This window comes from Lepidothrix coronata, unplaced genomic scaffold, assembly GCF_001604755.1.
Source record: "Lepidothrix coronata isolate B3197 unplaced genomic scaffold, Lepidothrix_coronata-1.0 Scaffold318, whole genome shotgun sequence".
In the NCBI taxonomy this organism is placed as follows: Eukaryota; Metazoa; Chordata; class Aves; order Passeriformes; family Pipridae; genus Lepidothrix; species Lepidothrix coronata.
The window spans coordinates 273,432-301,213 of NW_016690498.1; the positions used below are offsets into that span (position 1 = coordinate 273,432).

Sequence of the window (27,782 nt, forward strand, 5' to 3'; positions counted from 1 at the left end):
GGGGACATGCTAAAAATCAAGTTAGGGATATAATTATGAGGATTGTAATGCAATGTGGATGAAAAACTCAACAGAACTTCGTGGGACTGTACAGAGGAAACTCTCTTTAAAAATGCTGACATGCTATTGAAGTGAAAGCACATCTGTTTGAATGTACTGGGATGTGCAAGAGGTGCATTTGCAAAGGTAGAAAGAATTGGAAGAAAATACATGGGTTACTTGCATGACTGTACATCTCCAAAGTAAAAATCACCCCAAAGATCCTTACTTTGTTGGAACTTAGTGTTGTTTGCAGGCTGGAAGATGGTGCCATGGGCACTGAAGTAGAAGATGCCCAACCTGTTCTGTCTTTAAACTGTGTGAGGTATCTGTGTTGAGCTGAGGTGTTTGCTGCTCTGCACTGAGGCTGGGAGGACACTGCATTAGTGTCTGCAAACAGAAATATTTGGACAGGCATTGTGAGCAGAAAGCTCTGATTCTTTTTGTTTGCAAAAAGTACAGTACCCTTCACTGTGTCACATTTAGCTTCAGGTTTTAATAATTCAGTAGTGAGTGTCTGTATGATAGCACAGCCCTAAGAAATGTCTTTGAATGAAGCCTGGTGGATTGTGACTTGTTGCCAGATTTTACCCTGATTACCTACTTGCAGTTTGTTGAGCTAAGACCTGTTTAATACTCAAGTGTTAGGTCCTGCTACAGTGTGATTTCTGGAGGTGAATGGAGGCTAACATTCTGATATGTAATTGAACTGTTAGTGAGCTGCTAGTTGTGTTCTGTGCTACCTTCCTCGTAGACAGGAAGGAAGTGTTAGTTACATACAAGCATCTATTACATACAGTTATAGAGGTAAAGGTGTTAGTCTATTTTTATCCCAGGGAACAGCAAGAGGAGGTGATGGCATAATACATGAACGTAGTACAGTGGTTGTGACTAATTCTCAGGCAGCTTGGTTCAAAATTGAAATTTTGAAGTGGTTTTTTGTATTTTTCTAATCAGAATATGTGGTAAAGGGATCAGTTCTACCCTAAGAAATAGCATGTTTTGTCTTGGGTGCATAAGACTTATTCCTTCCAGGGCATATCAAATGCTTGCCTTCTTCTAGAGCATGCATTAAATCAGCTATTCAGTCAATCTGGTTTCGTTTTCCTTAAACTTAGAATACTGCAGGAATTGCAGGTGTGTCTGTTCCAATAGCTGTGTTCAATTCAAATGGTTAGCAAGTTTCTCTGCATTAGGAAGTTGGTGGGTTTTGTTTCTCAACAGCAGAGTAGCCGAGGCAGTCAGGCAGAAGGGGACACGGAAGCAGTGTTGTCACTGCAGTAGTGCAGTATGTCTGGTAAGTCACCTGGGTACTCCTGAGAAGCAGGTAGGGTGAGGAGTATAATGTGCTGTACTGCAGGACATGGAGCTCTGTTCCTTTTGCTGTTCACTGGACCAAAGCTTGAGCATCTGAAGTTTGGCCTCTGGGCAAGTCTGGTGCATGGGTGTTACTAAATAAGGAAGCTTCACAAAATCTATAGCAGACCTTAATTCAGCTTTCCCAGCTCACTCAGTAACTTGAAGTGCTGTGGATGCCGCAGGTCTCTGATGCTTCTGTCAGAGCTTTTTGGGACTGTAGCTGGAGCCAGGAGAACTGATATGTGGGAGTGCCTGCTCGAGGCAGGGCAGCAGTGCTGTTAACACAGAGGTGCAGACCTGCCTGCTGGGGCTGCACTGTGTTGTCCTGCTGGCTTGTGATTTGCAGCTGCTGTTTTTCCAGCACTGCCTAGGAGCAGATACTGAGTTGGGGAAAACAGTGCTGCTTGTCTAAACTAGCCTTGATAGTCAGCTTGTTACATGGTGGGAATTTGTGTGGGCAGTGGGAAAAGGAGCAGTGGTATGTCCCTTGGAATGCATTGTCTGCACACTTGAAAGAAAGTGGAGAAATATTCAACTCCCAAATGTGTCTGTAGAAATGCATTATTTTAGAAGTAGGGAGCTATTTCTGCCTTGGTTTTGGGAATGCTGAGAGTGCAAGCTTAGAGGCAACATCTGTCAACTGCTCTTCTGGGTGGAGCTGTGTCTCACGTGTGTTTATGACCAAGGCTGATAAAGAAATCAAGTGGCTGAATTCTGTGTGCTTTTAAAGGTTTTGCTCTCACAAATTATATAAAAATCTTTATAGCTTCAAGAATTAAATAGTGTTGTCTACAAAAAAGTCAGGTATTTCTTGTGTCTGCTTTTAGTGTAGCTTTTAGTACACGTGCCTGCAGCGCGGTGTACTGACTGAGAGAAGGCAGTGCCTCTGGGGGAAGGCCTGCTGTCTGTGTGGGGAGGAGGGAGGCTGGGAGGGTTAGTACAAGTGCCCGGAATTATCCCAGTGGATGTCAGTGAACATGCAGAGTGAGAGGCAGCGTAGCAGTGCGCCACGAGAGAAGCTGAGCAGCTGTGAGGGGGGGTGGCATCCTAGCAGTGTGTGGGGATCACAGAAGGAATCTGAGAGCCAGGAATGCCTGTGTTTGTCATATATGGCACGGAGATGTGATCAAAACTGAGCTGCAAGAAACAGCTCTTGGCATGGGTTCTAGTCCTTTTTGGAATTTCTTCTTAGGTGTCCTGTGCTATGGACACTGACTTCTTTTGTGTCTTGAGTACCTCATAAAGCTATAGAGGTCAGGGTTCCCTTTGTTTCCCAGCAAAGAGCATGCACTAGAAACACTTTTCGAGGTTTTGAGGATTCTTTCATTATGGACTTGAAGGAAGTTTTTATTTCTTCTGGTTGCTGGGAGGCCTATTTGAAGGGCATTCATGCTCCAGCTGGTCTTATTTTGTATTTTGGGTGGATTTGTAGCCCATAAAATGATTCACTCCAGAGCATTGGGCTTGCAAACTACAGTGCTTGGGAGGCTATGCAGCTCTGGAGGTGGGTCATCTCTGGAGTGGGGTGGCTCTGGCTGCGGGTCAGCCTGATCTTGGGAAATCTGCTTCTGGAATTAACAGGGAGGAGACGTGTACACGTGGTCCAGACATCAAGTGATGCAGAGTAAGTTAGCAGTGAAAATATAGCTCAAGGCAGAAGTGGATTCAGAACACAGATGAATACACTGGAATTTATATATATATATATAATAAATGAATAAATATATAGCCAGGGATTGACTACTTGTCAGAATAAATAGCCAAGGGATGCACTACTTAGAGGAACAGCATTTGGTACTTCTATTTTTTTTTTAATTATTTAAAAAAGAAGTTAATTGTCTGTATATCTAAAATAATGCATAGCTTTATTCAGAGTGTTTGTTGATGTTATTCTAGACTATCTCCACAAAATGGCTCTCAGCAGTCTGAAAGATGGTAAAGGTGCTGGAAGATTTTTCAGCCTTATTTTGTTCTACCTGAGTAAGCAAATGGGGTACTTGGAATTTGGACAGCTACACTGCTTCCTGGTTGGAGTTTCAGGAATGTGACATGATGAAGTGTAATTCGAATGTTGAGGCCTGTGAAATTAGTCAAGGTTGACCTTAAATATGCAAAGGGAAAAAACAGACAAGTGTGGCTGATGTAGAATTTCATTAAAAACAAACAAACAAAACCCAGCCCAGGAAAGAAAGGCAAAACATTGCCATTTAGTTGATAATAAGATCCCAAAAGGGAATAGGTAAGTTGACAGAAATGACGGTTCAAGGGGAAAAGTTAAGAAAGAAGTGTTAACTTTGTAAAGAGTTTTTAATTCTGCTAGGTATCTACTGGCTAATATAACTTTAGATACTATTTTATGTATATATTTATTTATATGTATATATTTATATATTTATTTTATATGTTTTAATATATATTTTTATATATTTATATATATTTTTATATATTTATATATATATTTTTTAATATATATATTTTTTTATGTATTTGCTTTTTAGCAGATATTTCAGAGAAAAGTGCAATGTGACTGTCCTGTGTAACTTTTGAGGATTTTGTGCTCAGATGAGTTTGATGGAAATAAAGGACTGAAAGAGATGAAGCTCCTACAAGCCTTTTGTGTTCTAAACCCAGGTGGCCACTGAGGCCCAGGCAGCTCCGTGGGATGGGGGAGAGAATGGGAAGGGGAACAGTGAGAATTCTTGCATTGAGATGAAGTTCACTGAGTGAGTTTTGGTTCAGAGTTGTGCCACTTGGCCCTTTGAGGAAAGAGTTTTTATGGTGTTGATATTTACTGATGGAAAACCGTTCAAGGTCACAGGTCTTCTGGCCAAAACCAGGACCAGGTCTTCTTTTACGGCTCCCCAGCCCTCAAGTGTTGGCTGATATTGCCACCTAATGGCGAGAGCAGCGCTTGGCTGAGGATTTAGGGGCTTTTCACTGCGTTGTATTGATGGTTCTTACGCAGTCCTGTCTGCTCAGGTTACGTCAGAACTGTTGTCTGGGGAACTTGAGACTTGGCGTTTCCTTCTTGTCCTTCTGCTAGTCAGAGAGAATTTTAAGGCTGTAAAAACTGGTTAAAAAGCCAGGAAGTGATTGTTATTTTATCGTTATGACTCTTGTGTGTTACCCAAGTACTGCTTTATGGGTTTGGTCAAATATAGGTGCTTAAAAGGAAGTACTTTTATTGCGAGGATAGTTCAAAACCTCTTCCAGTAAAGAAGGTCTGCACATGATTCGCCATGCTGGTGTTAGGGAGCCCTTCTGGATCATTTCATCCCCAGCTGGAGTTCAGCATTAGAGCTTGAGCAAAGAAGAGTGTGTGTCCTGTGAAATTTTTGGAAGGGCCTTAGGGCTGTTGTACTAAAATTGGCAGTAATTCTGTTTTGACAGCGTAGCATCGCATTTGACTAAATGAGGAATTAAGTTTTAAAGTAATAAATATTTAATCTTCAAGGGAAATTTCTTAATAGAGCTTAACTTCTTGAGTGGAAGTGATTATGTGCTTGTTTGCTCAAGCTGGTGAGACTTGCATTAAATGAGGTGCATTATACTTGATAAACACTGCTTGCAGATGCTATCAGGAGACATGAAACGCGTGCATTTCAATTGGCTGCCTGATTATCACAGGAGTTAATCGCTCTAATTTACATATTTCTGTCCTGACTCTGTACCTGAGCTGCTGCCCTGGCTGAACGTTCCCATGGTGTAGTTGGCATGCGATCAGGCAGCAGTCACTTAAGGAAGGCATGGGTTTTTGTGAGCTCTTCTCTGAGGTGGATTTCCTAAAACTGTGGGAAAGCTGTGCGGGTGAGCCTTGAGGCGATGCCAGTGTGACCTCCTTGAGCAGTAGGCAGGACTAACAGAAGACAGAAAAGAAAGGGGAGTGTTGATTTTTCCCTTCGGTTTGCCCAATCATTTGGCAGTACTTGCTGTGAAGGCTGTTTCACTTGGCTTGTGGGTATAATTCCTACCTCAGTAATTCTTCTCTACCAGCAAAGAGGATAAAATCCCCTCAAACTGGGAAGCTGGAAGGTGGACTGAACTTCTGGCTTGCAGTTTATGCCACGGTTGGACTGAACATTCCTGGTGGGACTGGTTGTGAGAAGATGCTGAATTGTACTCGGTGTGTTTAGTGTGGTTTAAATACAAACACTTGTTTCAGAGCTGACTGCTTGCACCGTCTGGGAGTGCAGGGGGGCTCTTGAGGCAAACCTGGGAAGTTGCTTGACTTCTTCAGCATCTCTCAAGACTTTATCTTGTTTTAATATTTTACTTTTTATGTTTTAAAATGTAGATTTAGGGAATTAGTATTAACCCTTATTGAATATTGGGGGATTTAGAAATTTGGAATATCTGGAGAATACCTTCACTTGGTTCAGGTTTTTGGATGACTCTAAGTACTTCAGGGTTAATACCTGTATATGTAGTTTGCACTGGGCTTTATAAATTGGTTTGAATGTGAAAATGCTTTTCAGATGATTTTCATTTAATATTGAGAAAATATTTTCATGTAATATTTTGAGAAAATAATAAAGTCTTTATGTATTTTGTCAAGAAGATTTGACTTTAGATTAATGGAGTGTGATAGCAAATCTTTAGCTTTTTAAAGTGTTTGTCACTCATCACTTAATGACCGACACAGTCTTTCTTACTCGTTCCTTAGCATGTAGTCGTGTTGACTACAGAAATTACAAACTCCAGTAGCTGCATTTATTTACACTTCCGTTTTCCAGGTGGCTTCTCGACGGTGTTCCTGGTCCGCACCCACAGTGGGATACGCTGTGCACTGAAACGGATGTGTGTTAACAATGTGCCAGATCTCAACATATGCAAGAGAGAAATAGCAATTATGGTAAGAAGGCCATTACTTGTGACTGCAGAATGAATCAGTCTGTGGTATACACACACCTAATGCCTCTGCAGTGATAGTTCTTTCTAGATCCTGGTCTGTTTTGACCTTATGGTTCTGATTCTGCACTGTTAGTTTCAGAAAGTAATGCTGTGTTTAGGGTTGGTGTGTCATTAACTTCGGAAGGAATTATTAAAAATGTATCTGGTATCACAGTCAGTTGGGTCAGTACATCTGGTTCCCAAGCAAAAGAACTTTCATCCATTGCTGCAGTGTCAATTGAAATTCTTCCTCTTTTAATTTTTTTTGGTAATGAAGTGTAATTTGCATTCTCTTTTTCAGAAAGAGTTATCTGGGCACAAGAACATTGTGACCTATTTGGACTGTGCTGTCAACTCGATAAGTGATAATGTTTGGGAGGTGCTCATCCTCATGGAATACTGCCGAGGTAAGAGAGCTCCTGAGTTTTCAGAGAAAAGGCAGGGAAGATGTTTGTAGGATCACCTGGGATTTTACTTAGAACTGTTAAACCAGTTCATGTAAGAGGTGAACATAGATATCTCATGTCTGGAATCCCACTAGTTCGTGACACTCTCCTGTTGGCACTGAGCTGCTGAGCTCTGAGGAAAAGGTAAAAGTGAGATTCACTTGCCTCTGTGACTGAGTATGATTAGGAATGGGGAAATTAATTCTCTAAGTATGAAGGGAAATTGGTGCGTGTTCTGCTGTCTGTGCTAATCAACAGGTAGTTGGAACATACTCTAGGGGAAAGATTGCCAAACTTGTCACACTCTTCTTGCTTTGTTGTTTTTGGGTTAGATGATAACATTGAAGATACTTGACTCTTACCTGCCAGGTGACCTGTTATAAATGAGCATAGCACAGTCAGTGTTGATAATGCCAGCTAAAAGAAAATAGTCCTGTTGTCTCACACCTTATAATGTAACCTTCTTTCAAACAATGTGTAAAAACAAGTAGTTTTTGGATCCCCACTGCCCCCCACACATATGCTCTAAGTTCATATGGAATGAACTTGCCATTGAGTTTAACTTGTGAAGTTTGTCTAAAGTTTAGGGTGATTGGACATAATATGAGACAGTGTTTAACTGAAATAGCTGAAGATACTGGAACAAGTGCTGCAAGTACAAAGTAAATACTTTGAGCTTAGGAAGAAAAGCCACCCTGCGGTCTGTAGTGCTTGAATACTTTGAGATGAGATGTGTGTGCATTATATTTGCAGTAGGAGTGGTAATTATTATGGTTTGTGCAATCTGTACCATAACAAGCCATTTGGAAAGCCAGGTTGCTTTTGTTTAAATACAGTGATAGGAAAACTTCCTTGCATCTCATTCGTGGACTTGGTGCATATTAGTCTTCTGTACCTGATAGGAATTACTTGAAAGACATTTCTCTTGTGGTTTCTTTAGCTGGACAAGTTGTGAACCAGATGAACCAGCGTCTACAGACAGGTTTCACAGAGTCAGAAGTCATGAGGATATTTTGTGACACCTGTGAAGCTGTTGCTCAGTTGCATCAGTGCAAAACGCCCATAGTTCACCGGGATCTGAAGGTATGAATGCCATGAAAAGGGAATCTGGCTTAAAATCAATCATCTACCTGAAAAGCATTGAGGATATAGAAGGTATTTCAATACCTAAGACTGACTACTGGTTAGGAACTTGTTGTGGATGGAGCTGTAAACAGAGAGACTAAACCAGACTTGAAACAGAGAGACTACAGAGGCTGTAAACAGAGACACTAAAATAAGTTTTTGATGCTAAAACTAAGTCTATCAATTGATTTTTCTGAAAACTTCCTGTTTGTGTGAGAACATATAGTAACACTTGGAAATTAATGCTGGTATTTTAACATAACTTTTCTGTGTATTGATTTCCTTTCAAGGTGGAAAATCTACTGTTAAACGATAGCGGGAACTACGTTCTCTGTGACTTCGGCAGCGCCACTAACAAATACCTGCATCCGCAGAAAGATGGTGTTAATATGGTTGAAGAAGAAATTAAAAAGTAAGTTTACTTTTAGGTGACCTATCATAAGCGATGACTCTGCTGGAAAACCCCATGTATTGTTGTGTGGTGTGCACGTACCATTAATATGAATTTAACTTAATGATCGATCTTGAATTAATTTTGGCATAAATATAGTAAAAGAGTGGAACACATACTCTTGAAATCGTGTATTAGTATGGTTTTGTCCTTTGGGCTAACTACTGCAGAGGAGTAAATACAGGCTGCTCCTTCTCAAGTTTAGAAAATGGTGGAGATTTTTTTCTACTCTAAAGTATTTGAACAACTTTAGCAGTTGTTTTGAGATGTTAGTTTTTTCTGAAGTCTGCATTCTGTATGCTCCGGTGTGTATTAGGAAAGCTCTTGTAGAACCCTTGAATCACACCTTCCAGGTGACTGGCTGCTTATGCACAGTGACTTTTGGAAAAGTATACACTTCTGGGGAAATAACAGTAAAGGCAAATTTTAGCTGACCTATTACTTATTCTTCATTACATCTTGCTACTTTGAATATTCTTTGTGATGCTGCAAATGCAGTAAATGACTCGGATTATGTGAGGCAGTTCCAGGCATGTATCTGAAACTTGTGTGTGGTTGGTGTGTGTGTGGCAGATAGGGGGAAACACGCTTGCAGTTCTGAGGCAGTCTTCAGCCATGTCCTCTCTTTATTTTACATCGCTAGGTACACAACACTGTCATACAGAGCTCCTGAGATGATCAATCTGTATGGAGGAAAGCCAATTACTACCAAGGCAGATATCTGGGTAAGCAAAAAATCATGTAGTATGGAACTAATTCATGAGAGGCAATTAAAAGCAGCATTGACTGACTGAAAAATTAGTTCTTGGAAAATAAAACACATGATGCAGCTAAAGAACACAGAATATAGTAGAGATCTTGGATAGTTAACTCTTTGGTAAGGAAAATGAGTGCCACGTTTGATTTTTTTATTTAGAAGGAAGGGGAACGTGATTTAGAGTTTGTCTTTTTTTGTCAGCCCTAGTTGCTGCTTGGTGGTCCCCAGAGATTTCTTGTGGAAACCTGTTGGCAGCATGATCAAGAAAAGTGTTTTTATTAGGTGCTGTGCAGTGAAGAAAATAAACGGAGTGCAAAGGCTAGTGGGGTATCTCCAGGTGATGTGACACTGAGAATATGCAGCTCTTGGTATGCCCTGATTTTGTAGTTTGTTATCTATATAGGAGTGAGTGGAAAAGAAAGTTGTGTTACTGCTTGATGTATCAGCTTGTCACGTGAACTGTTCAATAGTGCGGGTTCTACACAACATGTAAGCAGCAGCTGTAGCCAGGATGAAGTTTGTGTCTCACTGGTGCTGCTCTCTTGTGTAAAAGGCTTGCTCTCATCCCTTCACAGTGCCCGTCTTTGTCTTTTACAGGCCCTTGGCTGCTTGCTGTATAAACTCTGTTTCTTTTCCCTTCCCTTTGGAGAAAGCCAAGTTGCTATTTGTGACGGCAGCTTTACCATCCCGGACAGCTCACGGTACTCCCACAGCGTGCACTGTTTGATCAGTAAGTGTGTGGGCAGCACAGCAGTGCCTTCATCTCCTGGAGCCAGGGAAACACAGGTCCTGCTCCTGGAGGAGAGTGACTGTGGTGGGAGGTGCAGTCTGAGGGAGCGTGGCAGTCACTCCTGGCTGTGACCTGCACTGGCCTTGGAAGGGAGCCTTGCTTGTCCTCTTGTTCCGCGGAGGACTGTGCCCCAGGGCACAGACCTGAGGGGCTGCCTGCAGAGGGATTTCAGAAGCCTAGAGCAAACTCCTTGAAATGGCACTGGAAGGGAGCCAGGGGAATGAGTATGAGCAAGTCTTCCTCCTGGGCAGCTGATGTGACATTTAACGGATGGTCTTGCCAATTTTACAGGATATATGCTTGAACCAGACCAAGAGAAGAGACCTGATATTTTTCAAGTGTCTTACTTTGCCTTTAAAATTGCCAAAAAGGATTGTCCCGTGTCTAATATTAATGTAAGTAGTCTTTAATTTTTTCAGTATTTTCAGTGTATTATGTAGGTAGCATTGAGAAAAGTCTGTCAGATTGCTGAGAGATCACTTCAATTTAATCATAAACCTGACTTCTAAATGTAAGACATAGCAGAGAAGACTTGAAGCTGCTGTTGTGTACACGCAGTATGAGCTCTGAACAAAACATGTTCTTAATTTTGGCAGAGTAGCTTCATGGACTCTATTGATACTGCATCATGCAAATGACTTTTAGTCATTAGTAATCTCTTCCTTTAATACAGTTAGTATGAAATACACTACAGAACTTAAACTTGTTGACAATAGAGGGTTTCATGTTGTAACTGTAGTGTCAAGAGCATTTGTTTGCTTTGGGCAACCCCTTTTTCTCAATCATCCTTAGCAAATGTGTTAGTCCCTTGGAAGGACCCCAGTGAACTGAAGGCAAATAGAGCAGTGCCTGAGTTAGCTTGTATTCCTGGCCTTGGGAGGCCAACCATGGGAGTTGGACCTTGGCAAGTGTGAACTTTGTCTCATAAGTCACCTCCTTCACAAATGTAATTACTCTGTGATGGAATTTGAAGGCACATCACTAATGTTGATTATTATGAAGTGGTTCTCAAGAGAAGCATCAGGAAAAATCCATCTCAAATTTTGAGTTTGCAGCAGTCAATTATAGTGAGCTCTGCCTTCAGGGGCAGACAAGTGAACTTCCTGAGATCCCTTTGGCTTCCTTTATCCTCGTAGAAGGAGGTGTTCAGTAAGTGTGAATGTTGCCTTTTGGATACACATGTTAAAAAAATAAGAAGGAAATCTTGAAGTACTTGACAAGTAACTGTCTCTACTATTTGTGACTAGATTTTTTAGATTTGCATGCTGTACATGCATTTGTCATTAGAGATGGTCTTTGTACTGTCTCCCCCAAAATTGCCGTTTTCCTTGGTAAAATATGGTTTGGGTGACTCACTCAGGAATTTATTTGAGAAGGGGGTAAGTTAAATGCCCAGGGAAGCTTGGATGCTGAATGGTTTTCTGGAATTTGCGTTGCAGTGGAAGAGCTAAGTGGGCTAAAAACAGTTTCCTCCAAAGATTGGACTTGGAATTTAGTTCTTCAGCTTGAGGCTGAAGTAAGTCTGCTCTGTGCAGTCACATGAAAATGTCTGAAGAAAATGTTGCACTTTATTGTTGATAGTTGTTAGTGTGTAAATGGAGTGAAGTAGTTGACAAAACAGACCAGTCGTGTTCTGGTTTTATTTCTGCAATGGATGAGAGAGCGTAGAGACACTGTTAAATTAAAACTCATTTAATCTACAGCTGTGAGTTGAGCAGGAAGCCTTGTAACATGAAAGTCTTAAACCCTAGTATTCCTTTTCAATATGTAATGATTTTTTTGTTTCAGGATTTCATTTTTTTTAATTTATTTAAATTTGTTTTTCCCAAGAGTTCTCCTGTCCCTTCATCTCTCCCTGAACCCATGACAGCTAGTGAGGCAGCTGCTAGAAAAAGCCAAATAAAAGCAAGGTGAGAAGATGTGACTTCATTTTTTTTTTTTTTTTTTGCAAAGATTGTTAAACTACAGGTTGGTCTGAAACCTGTTTGCAAATGCTTGTTAATAAATGAAATATTACTTTAGTAGAAGTCATTAGGTAAACTGCAATTGTAAGAGCTTCAAGTCTCCCTTTGAATTCCACTCCTTTGCTTTTTTCATTATATTGAGAATCCCGGGAGGAAAAACTGAGAGCCTGGTTAATGAAAGTAAATGGATTTTGTTGGGTTTTGCTTCTGGTTATTTTGTGGGTTTTTCCAGAAGTTCCAGTTTTATACCAAAGTAGTCCCTTTTGTCCTTGTTAGTGAAAACAAACCGATAACATTGGGACTTCCTATTGATGCTTTTGATTTCTGCTATGGTATAGTGTGTGCTTAATGATTCCTTTGCCCTTTTATTCCTTGTTAATGGAAGTTGTTAGCTCTATTTACAAAAAATAGAAATGAAAACACAAGAAATGAGTGGAAGTAGAAATGAGTTAAGAGATGAGATTTTCCTTTATTTCCTGTCTGTATGAACAGTCAACGTTTCTAGTCAGGACTTGACTCCCACTCACTGCTGGGAACTGAGAGGAGATTATTCAGGGAGATACCATCTAGTGTCATGATCTCCTTGGGAAAAAGGCTGCTGCATGGCTCCTTCTTAATGGTATTCTGTGTTAGTCATATCCTAGAGCTGCCAGGGGTGCTGGGTAGAGTTTTAGGAAGCAAACTTAAGGTACCGAAGTGCAATGTAGAAGTAGAGTAGCTCATGGTTAAGACATGATTGAGCTATTAAGACATGTACTGTGTCCAATTAGAAGAAGAAATAGTTGTCTTTTTATGAAGTATCTTACTTGGGGAAATTTTCCCTTTCAGATTAACAGATACTGTTGGACCAACAGAAACCTCAATTGCACCGCGGCAAAGACCAAAGGCCAATTCAAGCACTGCCACTTCCAGCGTGCTGGCAATCCAGAGCTCAGCAACTCCTGTCAAAGTACAAGTTCCTGGGGAATTTAGTAATCGTGGGCAAAAAGGTAACTTAAGGAAGTTAAAGGATGGACCAAAATATATGAAGAATGAATCTCACATTTCTTCGTCTCCTTGATCTAATAGGGGTAGCCTTTAAAACTCAAATTCATCTGCCTTTCCTTATATACCAGAAATCAAATCTTCATCCTTTACAAAAGACTTGAAATATGTGAGTTGGAAGTTTGGCCAGGTGGCACAAAAACTAAATCCACATTATTGAGAAGCAAAGGTGTGTTTTCATTATGCTTACTGCTGGTGTTTAATGAACTTTCTCACTGAGAGTTCAGGGTCACTTTTAAGTTGAAATTAATTCACAAAAAGTATGAAACTCTTCTCTAACAAACTGCTTTTGTTGTAGTAGGAAAAATATTCTCCTATGCCTCAATAAGTCATGAGATATCAACAGTATGTTGGTGGTATTTGTAGGCTGGAACCGTGTAAAAATATCACTTCTCTAAGGACTGACAGATTGATTTCACATTTCACTGAGTGCAATAGAGGGGAGTCACTGGGGGAGACACAATTGAGTGAAATGGGTTTTGAAGAAATCCTTTATGAATTCTTCTTTCTCATTCCAGAAGGGTTATGGCTCTGATAAATACTCACTTAAATAGGTATCATTTTTATCTTGAACACTTTAAAGTTGCGCTTGGTGCTGTTATGTGTCTATTACAGTACAGGAAGAGTGGCTTCAGGGCTGGTATTGAGAAGTATGAAAAGGTCACTGAGAATGTTTGTTTGTGTCCCAGTGTGAACAATTTTTTCTAGATGGGATGTAAGTAGCATCCAACTTGGAAGATTTTTTCCTGTTCTGACAAGGAACGGATCATTCCTGGGCACTTGAGAATATAAACAGCATGCAGGAGATTGATTTATGTTGGTAACTGTTTACTTAAGTGGCTGCAAAAACAATTGAATGTCCAAAGCAGTCAGGTGTTCGGTTTAATGGAGCATGACAGGTGAACCAATAGTTCCCTTAAAGAAAAAAATGTTTTGTTTTGTGTACATACATAGCTGTACACTTTGAGGGTAAGGGTTTGAGGTGCTACAGTGTGTAACTTGAGTGTTAGTAAAGCAGAAGTCTGGAACCCAGCTTGCTGTTGTGAGACCAGAGGAAGCTTCCGCTATCTTCTAAGTAGAAATGGTTCATCTGCAGGCCTGGAAGTATTTTTGGAGGAAGCGAATTTGGCATCTAACAGCTGTCCTAGGTGTCAGGGTGGGCAGGGAAGCTCATGGGCTGTGTCACCTTGAAGTGTTGAGTGAAGAGGTAGCTGCCAGGGAGAGCTGTGGCTGGAGTTGTGGGATGGGGCTGTCAGCAGTGTTGTGTGACTGTCGCAGGAACCACGCGCCCCGGGAACGGCCAAGAGCTCTCTCAGTGCCAAGGGACCACCCCGCACGGGCCGCAGCAGCACAGGGTCCTGCAGCAGCTGCAGCAGGGAGACTGGAGGCTGCAGCAGCTGCACCACCTGCACCACCAGCAGCACCAGCCCACCGTGCAGGACGCTTACATTCAGCAGGTACGGTCACATCTCCATCTGTTAGGCGTGTCTGACACACACCTTACGCTTACTGGTGTAATGCACTTGGAATCATGTGCTGCTTAAGCATTTCTGCTGTTGCTGACTGTGGTTTTTCCTGCTAAAAGAGCTCCTGTCCCTTTGTACCTTAGCTCTGGCCCTTTGTAGGCCCTGGAATGCTCATCCTAGGAAGTTGCTTGCTTTATGCTGTTTTGTTTCTGCAGTTTTACCCTGAATCCCAGCTTGCTTTGCATCGCCACCGTGTGGCTGAAATGAAAGCTTTATCTATGTGTAAGGGTGCTTGGGATAAATATTAGGAGTTACCTAGGTGATTATGCCGTGCTTGTACGTGGTGGTTGTACGTGGACCAGTGCTGAATATGTAGTGTGATTTTTTTGTTACAAGTGGGGAGGTGGGAAGGAAAAAGCCTCTAAACAGAGTGATTAAAATGCAGTGACTGAATTGCAAGCTAGTTCTTGGTTATGTGGTATCTAAACTGAAAAATGCTGTGGAGTCAAAAGTGATATTTTTAATTGATGCTTCTTTGAATATCTGGCTATTTCTGAAGGGGAGTCATGACTTCTCAAAGCTGTTTTTACCTTCTCAACTCCAGTACCAGCAAGCAGTGCATCAGCAGATGGTCCAGCAGCAGCTGTTGCTGCAGTCTGTGTACCAGCAGCAGCCTGCCCAGTCGCAGTATCCTGCCATGGTATGTCATGAGTGGAACAGAGGGTACAATCTGAAAATGTGGGCTGTGTTTGTAAGTCTGCTGTGTAGATGAAGTGAGAGAAGGGTGTGAGTAGTTATAATGAGGTGTGGATGTGGTAAATAGTGTGAACATGGGGATCCGAAATGGTATTCAGTTGGGGGAATTTACCCAAACTGATCTGGAGTTGCAGTTGTGTTTTAATTGGATGGGATATCTTTCTAATTTTATAAGTAGGTATATGCTAATTTGAAACAATTGGTGCTTAAGGTTTGCAGTAGTGACCACAGCAACAATTACATTATACTACTAAGTGACAGATGACACAGTGATATGAAATTCTTAACTGAAGAGCAAGAGGAGCTAACTGGCATATCCTGTTTTTTTTAAAATTGGGAGAAATTGTCCTGAAATTGTGATTACTAATTAAGAGTTGGGTATGCTGTGCTGTGCAGTAGCATATACTTAGGCAGCAGTAATTTTAAAAAGCTAAGTGGTAATAGGCTGGAAAAGAGACCCAGTGTTACTGACCTGTTGGAGCAGTTCCTTTGCACCCGCGTGTTCTGGAGTGGGATGGTGGGTGGTTGTTGGGCTGCAAGTCCAGTACTGTGAGTGGGCAGAAGAGATGGACCTGGCCCGTGTGTGTGTTGCTAACACAACCCTGGTGCCCCCAGGTGCAGTATCAGCAGGCTCTCCTGCAGCAGCAGATGCTGGCCCAGCAGCGGTCACAGCAGGCACAGTCCCCTGAATACATCACCTCTCCACAAGACTTTGCACCAGCCTTAATCTCCTACCCTGGCTCACTCCCAGTGCATGCTGGAACACTGGCAGATCCTCCCCATCCTACAAGCAGGTGAGTGTTCTGCCTGAGGTATGCTCAGGGGTTTCTTGTGGCTTATTTTACTAACTGTGATTAGCACTGCTTAACAAAGGGTAACAAATAATGACTTTCCTGTGAATTCTTATGAACAACAGTGTGTGAAATAAAACCCCTGTTCCTTTCTGATTTAAAAATAAAAAAAACCTAGATTTGTCCAGTTTCACTGATGTTATGAACTAGGTTACATGTTTATATAGGTTCTTACTAGATTTCCTTTAAGGTAGCTTTCAGATGCTTTTGGGATGAACTGTTAATGGATATGTGTTCCTTCTGTGTAGTGTTTTGGTATAATGAAGCATGTCTCAGATTTTGACCCTGATAAATAATCCTGTTGATGTTTCTTTCTTTGCTTCCTTGAACTGACTTTACAGGTCAGGTATTCCTGATGCTGAAGCAATTGCTGGTTACCCAAAGCAGAGCATCAATAACCCGCCTGACATGTCAGGCTGGAACCCATTTGGAGAGGACAATTTTTCCAAGTTGACAGAGGAGGAGCTGCTGGACAGAGAGTTTGACCTGCTGAGATCAAGTAAGGGACGCTTGAAGGCTTACTTTGCTTCCCAGTAAATGAGGGCTCTGTAGTTGCTCAGCAGTTCCAACACCTGCCTGTCCAAGGGCCGTGCGGGCTGCGTACAGAACATTCTTTCTGAGCATTTGAGGGCACAGTTGGGCCTGTCTTCTTCCCTTGCTTTTCCTTTCTGAAAATGTGTGCAATAGGAACTCGCCGTCTCAAACTGGTAGTTGCTGGCTCAGTTACTGCAGAAATGGTACTGTTGTAGCTCTTCAATGCTGCTGCTTGTGTCACCTTCACTGTCAAGAGGCTCTCAACAGCAGAGCTTTGTTGTCAGATGGGAACAGAAGTTTGGCTGCTTGCTTTATTCCTTTCCAGCTTTTTTCTTGCACACCAGAGCAGAAGATTGTGTGGGTCTGATATGTCCTTTGAAAATGCCTGAAAGAAAATTGATCTATTACATTATGTTAATGTTTTGTAATGTCCTTTCTGATGAGTGGCTAAATGTAAGGGCTGCTTTATTGTTCTGATATGGCAATAGTTGAATAAACTTTTTCCTCTTGAAGTCAGTTATCTCCATGGTTTTTACTTGGAATTACTTCCTCTTCTTAATTGCTTAACACATGCTTATTAGATGCTCTATCCTATAACTGATTTTGTTGAGATCAGATTTATCAGTGGGACTTAGAAGATGTGACAATATCAAAAAACAGCTTGTGCATGCTTGGTTCTCTATCAGCAAGTTCCTTGCAATTAAACATGCAGTAAAGTCAAATTTCAAGTAATTAAAGAACACCTCTGCCTTTAGCTGGGTCTTTCTTCTTGGATTCCCATGTCCTTGAATGTAATTGAACAAGATGTGCACACCACTTGTTAATCCTTAAGGAAAGTAACTGAGTGGGTTTGTTTGTGAAACTGTAGTTGATAGTTTTTGATTATGTTTATCAATTAAGACTTACTTTTGAGATATAACAGTAGCCTGCACACATTTCACAGTACAATTACTTACTGCTAGCTGGGTAATGGCTAGTGTACCAGCTTAAAAATGAGCACGCCTTCCAAATCCAAGTTTAGGATTTGATTCAGGAGTGGAATTGAATATCTTTAAGCATGCTGCTTCCACATGAGGCCTTCAGGCATTCAAAATAATCCACTCTTGGGTCCAGAGCAGGTTAGTTTGTAGCAGGTGGTCAGTGCATTACCCACTGTCAGAATCTGTAACTGTTGGACTGGTGATGGTAAGTTTGAGATGGGCTTGGTTAACCCACAAGTTCTGCACAAATCAAAGTGCCAAAGACCACATTATCTGAGGCTTGTTTGGGGCTCACCTCTTCAAGGTAATTCAGTGCACAGGAGAGCTGGGTGTGATAACGCACTTCGTACACTGGATCCAGGAAGTCAACAGCAACATTCTGCTTTGTAGCAACCAGCATTAGGTTTACTAGTCACTTGAATACAGAACTTGTCAAAATGACAAGCCATGACTGCTTTGAGCAGTAGCACACTAGATGGCAGGCTTGTTTGTACGGGGTGGGCTGCAGTTAAGAGTGGTTCCGAGGCCTTGGGGCTTGGTGTCTGTTTGAGGCCCAGAGCAGGGAGACAGTGGTAGTTGGTATCTGTGTGTGTTTGTACACAGAGATACACGTCACAGGCTTTAAAGACCTTCTAACTTGGGTTTTTTGCTATTAAGGCTGTTTGTATTTTGGTATCATGTTGGGCACAACAGCCTTAATATGAGCTTATCTCAGTGTTAATGCCTTTGCTGCAGCCAAAGCAGAAATATATAGACTTTGTCCACTGGTACTTTATCAACCTTAGCTGGAATAATGGGAAGTGGGGAGATGGATTGTACAGTTGAGGCTTGGACCTATAAAATTGTCTTTAACTGTATAATACTTCCTGGAATTTCCTCAGGTCTGAATTAAGATTCAAGGGTGAGCTCTTTTTAGGTGTAGGTTATCTCTTTTGAGGGAAAAAGGCTGTTGTTTACTAAGCAGTTTTTTTGCCATCTAGAGAAAGGAGAAGTGCAGATACAGGTCTGATAAGTGGTTATATTTTTGTATTACTAAACCCAATTGCTGTGCCATACTTCACAACTCTCATACTGTTATGTAAGTTTGTCTTTTTGCCATGTTGTATGGTGCTGAGTAGCATTCAAAACATAAACCCTTGCTCACCCCTTTCAAAAGCCTACTTTATATTGTTGAGCTGATGCTTCACATGTAAATTAAAGATGTTTCTTAGTCTGTCAAATACTTTTAAAGCTGATGTGCTCATGACAGTAACACATGAGTAATTAAATATACACAACCTTTGTTAGAGGATCAAGATGTTGTCACACTTTGTCAGGCTGATATTACTGTTGGATTTCATGGGTTGAGTGGCTTAATATCAATGTGTGCAGTGATGGGGATATTGCTGGGATGATTCATCACTTGTGTAAAAGGGATCTAACTCCCAGATCATGATACCTTGCTCACACTTGGTGAATGCTTTCCTGGTAGAAAGATGGCAGTTACAGTTAAGGGCAAGGTGCAGCTGGATGGAGGTGTCTGAACGGAGCACCTTTGTGATATGGAGTGACAGGCTGGAGCTCTGTGTTCTTGTGTACACTGCTGTTTCTCTGCTGTTACCATCACTTAGTGGTGGGACAGAAGCAACAGGTGATGCTCAATTTCTGACAGCATTGTGAAGAAGTGGATTTCTTGAACAGCTTCTGTAACCACTTAATAATCTGTGCAGAGCTGGGAGCCAAGAAAAGGGGTGTGCTGTCTTGCTGGGAGGACAGCAGCCCAGCTTTCACTGAGTCACACAAGGGTGGTTGTTGGGCCAGGGATCACCCTGGTGCTCCAACAGAGACAGGTGTGGGTGCAGTCTCCCAAGTGCTCTGCCCGTCTCCTCTGCAGCCTGCACAACGGGAAGGAACTGCCTGGGCCAGCTGGGCTTTTACCTGTCAAAAACCCCTAATAGAGAGTTTATTCTTCCCTCACCCTGTGCAGCACACACCTTGCATAGGCATAAGACCTGACATTTTTATTTTATTTTACTTTATTTTTTGTTCTGTTTCATTTTGTTTTTTACAGACAGGCTGGTGGACAGGAGAGCATCTTCAGATAAGAATGTGGAGCCACATTCTGCTCCACAGAAAAGTCCTCCTGAAGATCCCTTTGGTTCTGTTCCTTTCATTGCTCACCAAGGCAAGTTACACCTGTGACATGATTACCTTGTAGCTGTAGGTGTACATACATGTACATGTATGTGTCAGAGTGTGCACAGAAGTTAAACCACCAAAGGGTGGTTGAGGGATCAACTGCCTCCTGAAAGCACTCGGGCTAAAGAGATTTTTTTATTATGCTAATTACCTCCAATGAAAAACCACTTGTGCGTCTGGCTCTGGTGCCTGTGTGGTGACACTGTGTATCCTTAGCAGTGCAGTTCCCCTGGACCAGTGTCGAACCACAAGTGCCTTTTGCTGAAGGCAAATTACTTGCTAAGGCCAAATTCTGCCACTTCCCTGTAGTCTGCTTCTTACTCACACTGTTTCTGTAGTTAGTTCTCCAGACTGTAAGCTTCTGCTGCATTTAATGCACTATTTTGGTACAAATGGAGTCAAACCCAAACATTTTGTTGTCTCTACACGGGGAGAGGAGGGTGGGCATTCATTATTGCCTTTCGGTTCAGCTTTGATCTTTTTTACCTTGGATGGAAGTAAAACTAACATGGTATGTGGGCATTGACTGTGACTGGGAAGCTGCATCATGGTCCAGCTTCATCAACAGTTTTCACATTTGGTTGATCAGCACTTTAATATTTATTTTGGTACCTGTGACAAAGTAAAGCCTGTGTGATAGTTAAATGTTAAAAACAGCTTCAGTCACTTCTGAGGCCACTTAGGTGCTTACTGAAGTTTTGTTGAGAGTTCCTGTGTGACAAAGGTGCCTTAATATGACTCTTAAAGACTGTTCTTACAAAAGTTCAAAAGCTCAGGTAACGTGCCTTAAAATAAATCAGTTGGGGTCAACCTAAGTTATCCGTGTTTTCTTTCCGTTGGATCTCGCATTCTTGGAGATCCTGTACTAGGGCTGCTCAGTGCTCACAGGTGTTCCTGTGCTGCACGTGGTGTTGGGTGAGCAGGGTAACATGTTCTGCAAAGCCATTGGTGAAAATCCCCCACAGCACCCCTGTGTGCTCCTGTTGTTGGACTTGAATTCATTCTTTTTGGTCTAATGCTCTGCTCTGAGTTTGTGGTTTTGTTCTGCTCACTAGACAAGACAAGTTTGCCTTCAGTCATCTTGTTCATGTCCAGTAGATCAGTGCCACGTGAAAGCCATTTAAGTAAAGAAGGGTTTGCCCTGTAGGTGCTGTTGGGGAGGGTTTTCCCTGGAGTCTTCATTCAAGTGGTTGCTTTGGTTCATAGGTGAGCCTGAATTCACATGCAAAACCAACAGGGTAGTTATGCTTGATGTGAGATGGGGACCATCAGGTGCTCAGTCGCCTGCGAGTATTCCTGCCCTTGTGTCCAGGGGTGGTTTTATTGCTTTCCTCACCTGAGATCTTGCAAGTGCATTTGCTCATTGCTGGTTTTTTCAGTTGGTCATAATATAGCTTGGACTGTAAGGAATGCCCTCGCTGTATTCTGTTTTGTGTCTTAATCTTTGTTACTTTGAATCCAAGTTTTAATTCTTGACATACTAAAAAATAAAGGAGAGATGCCTTCTGTTAAGGCCTGGAAAAACCAATTCAGTCATGGCTGAAAAACCCAAAGTGCTTGGGACATGCTGAGCTGGTTTGTGAACTGGGACCTGTAGCATTTTAAAAAAAAATCAGGCATTTTTCAGTAGCCTTTTTTCTCTGGAGTTGTAACTGGCACTTAAACAAGAGTACATACTGGCTTGATTTCAAGGAAGATATTGTTAATTATGTGTTAACAGTGAACTGCACTTAGTAAAAATCTCTGATGCAATAAATCTTTAAATGTAATGATTTGTATTTTAAGCTGATTTTTGTTGCCCATTGAACTGTTCTTGGTAATGTCTCAAAATGAGGTGTTGTAAGACAACTAAGAAAAGGAGAATGCTGTTCACTTAGACATATTTCATTGCTCATTGAGGGCTTTCTAGGGCAAAGTTGACAAATGTCCCAAATGTTTAGATTTCCTCTTGTCCTTAAGATTCTTATGTAACATGTTCTTTCAAGTTTGTTCCTTGTAATTGTAAAAGATGTAACAGAAGTAAACCACGTGTGTACCTTACTCAGGGCATCATCCAAGAGCAGGTGACTACATGGAAAGTGGAGCAGGAGGTTAATATGCTGAGTGCAATTCCAGTGTTGGGGTGAGAGACTCTGAACCTTGTTAGAGCACAAGTGTCCTCTCCTTACTGTGACATGTCTCAGAGCCAGTGTGGAGTGTGCTAGCACTGTTGGCCCAGGGTTCTGACTGCTGAGTTCTGACTTGCTGGATTACGATGGGATGAAATGTTGATGCTATAAACACAGCATTTTAAAGAAAATAAAATTGACTTTATTGAAAAGTGACAGCTCTTATTGCAAGTGTGTTCTACTGTATTGGCCACAGCTGTGACTCCAAGGTGGTTATTTTTCTGCTTGGTTTCCTTTGCTGTGACATAGGTCTGTTGTATAAATGGTGTATGTGGGCTGTGGCTGAGTAGAGTCACCCAGAGGATCTCTTTTTGGTTTTGGAGGCTTAAGGGTTCTCTACTGAAAGCAGCAACTAATTCCTGTCATCTGATGTGAGGTGGCAGCAAAAAGCTGAAAATCACATGCCGTTTTTTGACTTAACTTCACACCAAGTAGTGGTACTTGGGCAAAATAAGTGTCACCAGGTATGTTTACATGTGTCTGGGAATGTGATGCAAGGGAGATGCAGGGGTTGGAATTGGAAAACTCTGATCATTGCTGGAGACGTCCATGGGCTGCTGTGAATTGTGATATATTGTGATATGCTGTGAATTGTGGGATATTCCCTGTGGAGCTGAGACTGCATTTCAGACTGGCACTGCTGCAAGGATCACCAGAGAAGAAAACCTGGAACTGGATGGACTACTGCTGCTTATCTGTCAGACCTTCTGTACTTACTCTTGTCCACTGGGACTGGAGAACCAATGACAACATGTGTGACCCCAGGCATGCTGCCCAGAGGGCACATGGGCTGTGAGATCACCTAATGTGGTATTTGGGGTCCTCTTGGGCTGGTGGAGAGGGAAGCAGTGTGGAAGCACTTGGTGTGTATCCTGTTATAAGTGTCCTCACAAGCACTACATGTAAACTTGCTACATACACTTACTTATGTCTGAATATTTGTGGAAAATAATGTCTTAGGACTTGAGATAACTGGAAAATTGGCTTGGGAAAGCATTCCAATGCTCAGTCTGTTAGTAACAAACGTGACATTGCAAGCTTCTTATGAAAAAGAGAGAAGAAAGCACAGATGAATAGCCAGCACTGAGGCACTTAGGCACTTGTCATGTGGAAAACAGATCCTGGTTCTGGAATGCTTGAAACACTGCATGGTGACAATTGTAAAAAATCGTGTCCCGTCGTCAGCATTTTGGAATGGAAGCTTTTGGTTCAGGTGTGCATTAACCAGCTTGTGTTGTTACATCCTTTGTTAACATCAAGTTGAGTGTTTCAGAAACTCAGGCAAGACGCATTTTAAGCTATTGCTAAATGCCGAGAAGGAAATGTCATAAATATAGTACAGTTTGCTGTTGAGTTTTACTAAGTGGCCTTTTGCCATCTTAGGTTTGTTCACACCAATTCTTTGTGGGATGAAACTGGGCTAGATTGCCTTTTGCTTCCCTCAGCTTAATACTGACCTTCAAAGAAGTAATACAAGACTTGAGGTAACACTCAGTGATGTGGATGGACTGTGTGAAGTGGAGGTGTTGGGAACCTTGCCTGGTATGTGTTTGCCAGTGCTGACCTGGGGCTGTCTGACAGGCGTTTGGGTCCTGTGGAGACTCTGCGTGAGCTGTCTCCTGGCTTGCCTTACTGGGATAAGGCTCTGATTCAGGCCCTCTCTTTAACTGTTCTACTGAATGTTTTAAAGCTCATTTGGGCTCTAGATGTGGTACTTCTCCACCGAATCACTTGGCTTTTGTAACCTCCACAGATAACCCCTTCCCAGCCACTGCAGCCTTGTTCACTGTGCAGAGACTGGGGATAAAAGCAAGTTCAGTTCCATAGCAGCTTCCTTCTGACTTCCAGACTTCCTGCACTCAGAGACGTAGTGATGTCTGCAAATGGTGACTTTAGATGTCTTGGAATAAGAGGGGCTTTGTGGTGTGATGTGTGTTGTGCCAGCTGTGTGGATCTTGCAGAAAACCAGCTGTCTGTGTACCAGGCAGCAGTGCCATGGGAATGATCCGGAGCCTTGAACCCAACATGTCTCTGAAAAGACCCTGCCGCAGTAGCTGATGATGAGCATTCACCATATCACAGCAGAAGAGTGATGTTCTGGCATGAAGAAACTCGGGTGATGACTGCTGATGTAGTTGTTTCGTGTACTGCCTCGAACAGGGTTTCAGAGCACTGCAAGTGTTGTACCATAGCTGTGGAGCCTTGGGACCACTGTGCAGTCTGGGCCTTGAAGTGAAACACAGCTCGCTAGAACTGAAAAAGAAACTACAAACATCCGAACAGGAGAAACAAGAAGACTTGAGCCACTGTGACAGCACTAAACAGCTCATGCCACCAGGTCATGTTTGTGTGGCAACTGATGTTCTGGATTATTAAGACACCCAGACCTGCACAGTGATATGGCTGTTGTGCAGTGCTCCAGATTTAGCTAACTCAGCAATTAAATTTGGTTCAGATCAATATTTGTTCTCGCTGAAATGTTACTCTATATCCTCTCCTGGGCTCCAGTTTCAGGTATTGGTACTGCTTGCTGGATACAGGTTCCCTGTATCAAGATAGTCTTTAGACTTCAGCTTTTCCAGAGAATACTTCCCAAGTAACTTGAAATTATCCACCCATCGCTAGTATAAATTATATGTGTGGGCTCTGCCAAGAACTTGCTTTTTCTCTCCAAAGTGATTCAGTGGGGGTTTTTTTGGTTTGGTTTTTTTTTCGAACAATCATGCACACATTTCACTCCTTTTATGACACGTTTCAACCTTTAGACTAATTATTGAAAAGAAATGTCAGCAGTAGGCAAGGCAGAAGTGTGGTGTTCTCCCATTTTTTGTTGTTCTTGAAAATAAAGGTGGTAAGTAGTGTAAATCCATTACAGTGCTGAGCAGCTGCTGGCCTGGCTCTGGTCAGAGAACTGGTGCAGATTTAGTTGCAGCCCGCGGGTAATCCTTGGGCTGACATGTGGCAAATTGTTCTGAAATGATGGTGGCAGTATGTTCCCAATTCCAAGGAAGCTTAAAGCTCTTATGCCCCACTCCTGAGCCACCCCCGCAATACCCTAAAATGAGGGGCCAGCAGAAGGCATGTAATTATTGCAGTTGTTAGAGGGAATTCATCCTCTTATAATCCTGTGTCTCGAAAAAGAACATCAGAAAATTTCCTTGAAGATTGGGATCTTCTTATATGATTAAAGATGTTCCACCTGGCTCGCATTTGAGCAAAGAACAATTGTTTGCTACAAGCTGCAAACCTGATTAGAAGTGTGGTAATCTGAACAGCACATTGCAAACAGATGTTACTGACCAGTGTGCAGCATTTTGGTATAAATATGTATCTGAACAGTGTCTGCAGCAGGGCAGCCTGAGAAGAGGGCATGAAATCAACATGACACAACGCCTCAGTTAGGAAAGCTGTTTGGCCAGAGCATTAAATTGCCATTAAGCAGGAGATTTTCCATTTTGGGGCATTGTTTCTGTTTGTAGTGCTCTTTATTTCATTTGCTAGCTTCTTTAGCAGTGAGAACAGGGACAGCTGAAGTGTAGAAAACCAAACTATTCCTGTCATGATATAAAACCCAATAGTTGTAGAGAGGATATTTTTGTTTCTTTGGTTTGGATTTGACACCAGTTTTCTTCCTGTCCCTGAGGCTAACCTGAAGCCACTGCGGGTGTGAAGGTGCATGCAGAGAGGGTTTGTTCCTGAAGGTTGGCCAGGTAGGACTAAAAGTGTTGAAGACGAGTATCTTGGAGTAGTTTCTGCTTGGAGCAGATGGCTCTGATTGTTTCCAACACCTCCACACAGACTGAGGAATAAAGCAAGATACTTGCTCTTTCCTGACAGACACCGATGGGGGAGCAGTGAGGTCACCACTCTGGAAATACCCCTTGGAATACATGTCTTTTCAAACCCATGTAGCAGGAGCAGTTGTTGCTCACAACACTATCTGATGTGTGCCACTGGCTTTCCTGCTGACAGCATCTGTGTAGGGTCATACATGGGGGGCTGGTTCTGAAACTTGGATAATGGTGAGCTGGTAGTGTAGGTTGTGAGTTTGTGATCACTGATGGGTAATTCTCAGGCTGTACAGTACAGAGACATTGATTGCTGCTGCTGCCATAAACAGGTCACATCCATAACTGTCAGAAATGATGGATAAGGTTGAATCTCCTGAAAAGCTAGGGATTTGGAGACCCTATTCAGAAACCACTGATGAGCTCAGAGGCACTCATTGCCTTGTGCTACGAGGATGTTACATCTGGATAAAGAAGTATTCCTGTAATATTTTCAGTGGCCTGTGAATGGAGATACTTTGGATAGTTTTCTCTTTTGGGGGCACACACTTAAAAAATGCACACACTGGGCTTCCTTTTCCTGCCGCTGCCTCACTGCTGCCAGCACCAAGGCTGCTGTGTGCTGTATCCAGTGTGCAGTGGCTTTGCCCCACTGGCCCCAGTAGAACAAGAGGCTGCAAAGGTGACAAGAACAGATGGCTGTGGGGAAGGTACTGTAAAAAGGAACAAGTATGCCAAACTTTCAGTGCTCTTGTTAGCTACTCAAGCACCTCTGTGCCTCTGCCTCTTGTCAGGGAGGAAGGTGCTCAGCGTTTCCTCGGACAGTGGTTCAGAGCTGCAAGTGCACGGAGAAAACACATGACCTGGTACACAGCAAGCACGTGGGCTCTGTCTTTGCTGGGGACCACATCTCCAGCAAGTGGGATTGCTGAGTGAGTCATTCCTGCCTTCATCCCAGTTTCTCTAGAGGGGGTAGGTGCTAGACTTGAATGGAAATCTTAGGGTGCTAATATAGATTCCCAAAAGACTGGGTTGTCTGGATGCCTGACTCCCAAATTCATTAGCAGGAATAACAGTTGAGAATAACAGGTGGAGCTGTGGAGATGCTGGAGTGGCTGTTGTGCCAGTGCCAGGACATGGAGTGTGGGGTGGGAAACTGCTCCGAGTGTTTTGCCAAGTGCTGACAAGTCCTGTTTGCTGTACTGGAGAGGTCTGGTACTGAGAGGTACATGTTGTGTACCTTAAGTTATGTGGTCAGTGAGTCAGTGGCTGTTGGTAGAGGTTGGAGTGGGTTTTATCTTGTCAGTGCCTTTTGCGGTTTGTTGTCCAGGGATTGTGTGTGGCAGCATTTAACAAATAATAATAGGACTTTTGGGAAGCCAGGTATAGTAGGTAAACTATGGTTCAATTCTTGCCTTAAAAAGAAATAAACCACTTTATAAATTGTTTTCTGTGTATTAAAATTATATACAAAGGTTCAGTTGTTGCTTGAGAGTGTAAACTCCTGGATATTGACATAGAGAAAATGTTCGGGGGGTTTGTTGTGTAAGTGTTGTTAACATGTAACCTAGAAATATTTCCTTTTAAATCTATTTGCGTTTATGCTAACATTACTGTTTCAGTAAATATTGGAAACAGCAGGATTTGGAGGCTGGGGGGTTATAGTGCAATGTGAAGGCTGTACCTTTGGGAAATCTCAAGTAAGCAGCAAAATAATCCAGATTCTAATTTAGTGGGTAAAGCAAATATGTAGCATTTAAAATTACAGTAGATAAGAAGCAATCTGACACCAGAAGCAAAGAAGAAACAGCTCAAAGCCCTAATCACCTGATGTTTTCAGTCATTCTGGTCATCTTGTTTTTAAATCCATACATAAATTGTATTGCTGCCGAATTTTGATTATTTCAAGTGTAATGGCAAAGGAGCCAAGTAGCTGGTGGATGAGGAAATTCGATGTTAATTCCCTTTGCAAAAGGAGAAAATGCTTCTGTAAAACACTGTTTTCTGGTCTAAACTAAAGCATAGAAAGAAAAGAATCTGACTTGGCCTGAAAGTTGCATACTAATTTCTTCGTGAAGGGAAGAATTAGCTGGGATTATTTTATATATTGCAAGAAGAAGAGTGTTATGGGCTGGATTCTGGCTGAAGATGTTTTTTGTAGAAATAGCTGGTGCCCAGAGCCATCCTCAGGTTTCT

The 27,782-nt window shown here is 42.2% G+C and overlaps 1 protein-coding gene across 3 annotated transcripts in view; it reads left to right on the forward strand.

Moving 5' to 3' along the window:
* Nucleotides 1–27,782, forward strand: part of BMP2K (BMP2 inducible kinase) — a 46,989-nt gene that overhangs the window by 12,995 nt on the left and 6,212 nt on the right. For all 3 annotated transcript variants that reach the window (XM_017837956.1, XM_017837959.1, XM_017837958.1), the window contains 14 exons: nucleotides 6,132–6,250; nucleotides 6,590–6,695; nucleotides 7,675–7,817; nucleotides 8,150–8,271; nucleotides 8,954–9,035; nucleotides 9,665–9,797; nucleotides 10,149–10,252; nucleotides 11,688–11,767; nucleotides 12,650–12,810; nucleotides 14,144–14,322; nucleotides 14,936–15,031; nucleotides 15,703–15,881; nucleotides 16,280–16,437; nucleotides 19,503–19,616. In XM_017837956.1, the coding sequence (XP_017693445.1) occupies nucleotides 6,132–6,250; nucleotides 6,590–6,695; nucleotides 7,675–7,817; nucleotides 8,150–8,271; nucleotides 8,954–9,035; nucleotides 9,665–9,797; nucleotides 10,149–10,252; nucleotides 11,688–11,767; nucleotides 12,650–12,810; nucleotides 14,144–14,322; nucleotides 14,936–15,031; nucleotides 15,703–15,881; nucleotides 16,280–16,437; nucleotides 19,503–19,616 (1,776 nt within the window). The remainder of the gene's footprint in view (nucleotides 1–6,131; nucleotides 6,251–6,589; nucleotides 6,696–7,674; nucleotides 7,818–8,149; nucleotides 8,272–8,953; nucleotides 9,036–9,664; nucleotides 9,798–10,148; nucleotides 10,253–11,687; nucleotides 11,768–12,649; nucleotides 12,811–14,143; nucleotides 14,323–14,935; nucleotides 15,032–15,702; nucleotides 15,882–16,279; nucleotides 16,438–19,502; nucleotides 19,617–27,782) is intronic.